Source organism: Austrofundulus limnaeus, unplaced genomic scaffold, assembly GCF_001266775.1.
Source record: "Austrofundulus limnaeus strain Quisiro unplaced genomic scaffold, Austrofundulus_limnaeus-1.0 Scaffold176, whole genome shotgun sequence".
Taxonomy (NCBI): domain Eukaryota; kingdom Metazoa; phylum Chordata; class Actinopteri; order Cyprinodontiformes; family Rivulidae; genus Austrofundulus; species Austrofundulus limnaeus.
Genome location: NW_013952578.1, coordinates 1,130,896 through 1,135,351, shown reverse-complemented (window position 1 = coordinate 1,135,351; position 4,456 = coordinate 1,130,896). Strand labels below are relative to the sequence as shown.

Sequence of the window (4,456 nt, the reverse complement as noted above, 5' to 3'; positions counted from 1 at the left end):
TTATTTATTTCATTATATATTTCTGCTTTTATTTATTATTATGTAAATTATGTGCTAAAGTACATAATTTATTGGAACTAAGCTGGAAAAATAAATATGAAGGCCAATTAAATTATAAAACATGAGGTCAAGTTCTCCATTTTTATTTAACTGGTTCATTTTAAGTGTATTTATGTATTTATTAGTCCATTTGTATTTTTATGCTTTTATTTCTAATTATGACAGTTTCAGTCTTTCATAATATTCACTCAGTTATGGATGAATTTTTTTTTATGAGTGACTTTTGGGCAGTTTCAACCATCATCATAGCTGACATGAAGATAAAAGAAACCACCCACCTTGTCAGAACAAAAGAGCTCGTTTCTGTGGGGGGAGGTGAACGGGATACCGTCTGCGCCAGCCTGACTCACCCGACGCAGCGTCTGGGTGTAAACCTCTTCACTTTAGGAAACAACTGTCCACACTCAGAGACAGGCTCCTCGACCCTCGAGTCTTCAACTCAGCACTGATTAAAAACACAAACGTTCTACAGTCGCATCAGAAACCATCATTTGTGCAGCTGGATCATTTTTACAGCACTACAGCAGTCCTGAGGAGGTCCGTTCTGCTCTATGTGTGTCACATAAATAAACTCTTGCCGTGCCTTTAGTGGAGTCATGGAGCAAATAAAAAGGTGTAAATGAATCAGTTCAAATCAGGTAAAAACAAATCCCTTTACCGTCATCCTTATTTTTTATGTCCTAAATAAATCCTGGTGTACAAATCAAGCTACTTTCCTGTGAAAACTCTTCGTATAAATATATAATTTATATATATTTATTTACATTCCTTCAAAAATAGTCATTTTGTGCAATCTATCCTATCTGTGTTAAGTGCAAACGACATCAGTTATAGATAATATAAAAAAAGGCAAACTGTGCACCAGGAAATGTAGAAAATCCATAGCTCGTCTCGTCCGGCAGGCCACCAGGAGCAAGAAAAAAAAAAACAATCAGAGGAGTTCAGTTCAGAAACTGGAAGTCCTCAGTGTCACCACACAGCTTACAGCATGTGGTTGTCGTTCAACCTCGTCTGTCTCTTCCTGGTCACTGCGGCTGCCATGGAGACAGAGTCAGGAGCAGCAGAATCACCGCGGTCAGAGGTTCGTAGGTCATCGTGTGGGCCGAGCCGTGGACAGCCACCTGGCAGAAAACATACAGTAGGCCATAAAATTACATAACTGACATTATACTGACAGTGTAAACCTGCACACATCAGTTTGTGTGCCTACAGGAAGCCTGCAAATATATTAAAGGGGACTTATTATGCAAAATTCACTCTTTAAAGGTTTTTTTTTACTCAACTTTGGGTATGTACTTCTTAAAAAAATACAGTCCTAGGACCAAAAAAATGCACCCAGGGGCATATTTACTGTAAGTAAATGTATTTTTAATGTATATTAATGACAAGTTTTATACTTCCTCATTTTGTGATGTCACAAGCCGTACAACAACCCACCTGAACCTGCGTTCAGCACCTTATCTAGCAACCCCCGGGTGAAGCTCCACCTCCTCAGTATAAAAAGCCGTCACGGTTGTTGTGTAATGCGCAGCACAGTTCACAACAAGTTTCCAATGGGCAATGGGTAGAGTGTTGGACCAGAGAGTGGGAGACCAGGGTTTGAGACCAGCATGGACACACTTTAATTATTTATTTATTTTCATTCGTTATGAACACGTTTTCTCATGTGCCTCTATTGTTTAGCTTATTAAAGCCTTGTTAAAGCCTATTTGTTCGAGTTTCTGAGGTATTTCGACCGCTGCTGCTCCCTGCTCTGGTAACAGCATGCAGAGTGAGCACAGAGCAGAGGAGGGAGAGAAAATAAAAAAGAAGCTGGGACCACGACTCTGCCTCTGGGTCTCATATGTTGTACAACGGAACTTCTGCTATTATTAGCCATGCTAACGTAAATGCTGGCTTTGGAGGGCGGAGTTAATGTCAACAGATTTTTGGAGGGCGTTACCAACAGAGCTCATTAACATAAACAGCTCTTCTGAACAGAAGTCAGAGCAGGCAGAGCTAGAAAATGGGAAATGTTATTATCTGAGAATTATTTTGTGCATTAAACTGAATGATCATGGTCTGGATAGCCCACAGACATACCATAAAAATTTCTAGGACCCATAATTGGTCTCCTTTAAAGGGGACATATCATTCAAAATCCACTCTTTTAGCTGTTAAATGCATTTTGTTGTGTACTTAGAGTCTCTACGAGAGTATAAAAGTTAAATTTCCTCTGGCTCTGGGTCACACAGAAAAGTTTTAGTCAAGTTATGCCGACTTGTGAAAATTTTCATATTTATTTTTATTTATTTATTTATTTTACTCATATCAGCTATTTGATCCAATTGTTAACATTACAGTGTGAATAGGTCCAAAAGGCTCTTCCAGTAGATATATATTTTTAAAATTGCATCTTCACCTCAGACATCTTTAGTGTTGGACGAACTTTACATTCCGTATTTATTCATGTATAATATGATCTCATGTATAATATGACCTTCCTTTTTTTGAGCTTAAAAAGCATAAAAAATTTAATCCTCAAACTACCTCCAATTTCATACAGACTTCAAGATTTTTCAGCCTTTGCAGTTTTTATACATATCAGTAAAATGATCATTGGACAGTTCGTTTTATTTTAACAACATACAGTATGTACTAAAAGGTATTTAGACAACAAATATACAGTATATCAGCTGTAGCAGCATCATATGAATTCTGGCATTTTACACATAGTCCAACAGGAGGCGCCAACACAAAAGTCAGAGACTTCACATGAGATTTAGGCCATCTTGTGGGGGCAAAGCAGATTACTTCCTACTCGTGAGTGCCCCCTCTGGTGGGGAAACGTTTTTTCAGGGATACAAACTTTTTCAGAACACTGGTAGACGGCAGCCATTACAGACGAACCTGTGTTTGTTGTTGTTCCAGGAGCGGCCCGGTCACACGCTAATGTCATTAGTTCGTTTTCATTACTAAGGTGCAGGACTGCTCCCCCCACTTTTTCACATCATGTCTCCTGCTTGGATCTGTTACTATCTCGCTCTGAAGCATGGAGGAGTGTCAGAGGTGAGCTTGTTTCAACTGCTTTTTACGACGCAGTCTCATTTCCAGACTCAGGCATTTTGTGAATGAAACCGATATTTCAGTTAAAATACATAAGTAAAAAATATTTATCCAAGTATAACACTACCCCCTAACTTTATGGATGATTTTATGGATTAAATTTTACGTATTATATACTTGAATAAATATGGTAGGTATTAGCTCAGCGCTAGCTAACAATGAGGTTCTCTAACCACATTTTCTGTTGCAGGCCGAGTCATTTCTACCTTCTTCTCTCTGTCAACGCTCTCTGGTTTAATTTAAAAGAGTCGATCATCAGATATTGTCCAAGATTAACCTTCAGGGTGGATATAGCTCGCAGACCGGCACTGAGGACCTAGTCTAAGTCATCATTTACCCAGTATGCTGTGTGGTGTCAATGAAATGGCTCCATCCGTGTGACAATATATATTTTTAAAAATTATAAAAACTAAACAGCCTGTAAAAATGTATCTTTACAGATTTTATTTTACAGTTAAAATAAATGTTTTAAAATAATATCTAATGTTACAACTAACTGTGGATTAACAGTTTGATCATCAAGCAACTTTATCTGATCACTGGTCAAAAAACAACAACATACATTCATTTTCTGCTTCTGTCTTCTTCCTACCTGTGGAGGTGACTGTTGGTGTGGAGGCACTGCAGAATGATGAGTACGAACTACGATCTTTGCTTCAGGACTTTGTCCACTGGATGTCTCATCACCTGAGGAACATTAGGAAATACATGAAAACACATCGTATCAGAAAAGTCTCAATTTAAAATACCTGGAGTTAAATTATCTGACGTTCTGTTGTCCAGATATCAAAACTCTTTTCTCTGATGATAAAGTAACCAAGAAGTTACCGCAAGGGGCTGTACCTCTGCAGAGAAATTGACTAACACTCACTTCCACTAAATCTTACAAAATCATACTGAGGGAATAATCTGACATGTGTTTTTAAAGCATAATGTGAGTGTGTTAGTGTGTGTGTGTGGGGGGGATTCTTTCTGTTTCTGTTTTTAGTCTCATGATTGCACAAATATCTTGCATAATTTACAGCTGTTCTGCAGCTGTTTCGACATGAAAGATTTATGGATTGCTCCTGCCACACCCACAGCTGTGCACAGAGTGCATACAGTTGTTTTATTTTACACACACACACACAAACACAAAAAAAAAAAACCACACAGATGTGCAGAGCGCTGCTTCATTTAACCAGCATGCAGCTGAAGTAAACCGTCTGCTTTTTCGTTTTTCTCTTCTCGTTTTGGATGTGTGTGTGTGTGTGTGTGTGTGTGTGTGTGTGTGTGTGTGTGTGTGTGTGTG

At 38.4% G+C, this 4,456-nt stretch overlaps 1 protein-coding gene across 1 annotated transcript in view; it reads right to left on the bottom strand.

The window, feature by feature from the left end:
• Positions 1–869: 869 nt before the first annotated feature.
• Positions 870–4,456, bottom strand: part of LOC106524108 (glypican-5) — an 81,086-nt gene continuing 77,499 nt past the window's right edge. Inside the window, exons 10-11 of the mRNA XM_014017771.1 lie at positions 3,758–3,852; positions 870–1,181 (exon numbers count right to left, since the gene is read on the bottom strand). Coding sequence (XP_013873225.1) covers positions 1,086–1,181; positions 3,758–3,852 — 191 coding nt within the window. The 3' untranslated portion in view covers positions 870–1,085. The remainder of the gene's footprint in view (positions 1,182–3,757; positions 3,853–4,456) is intronic.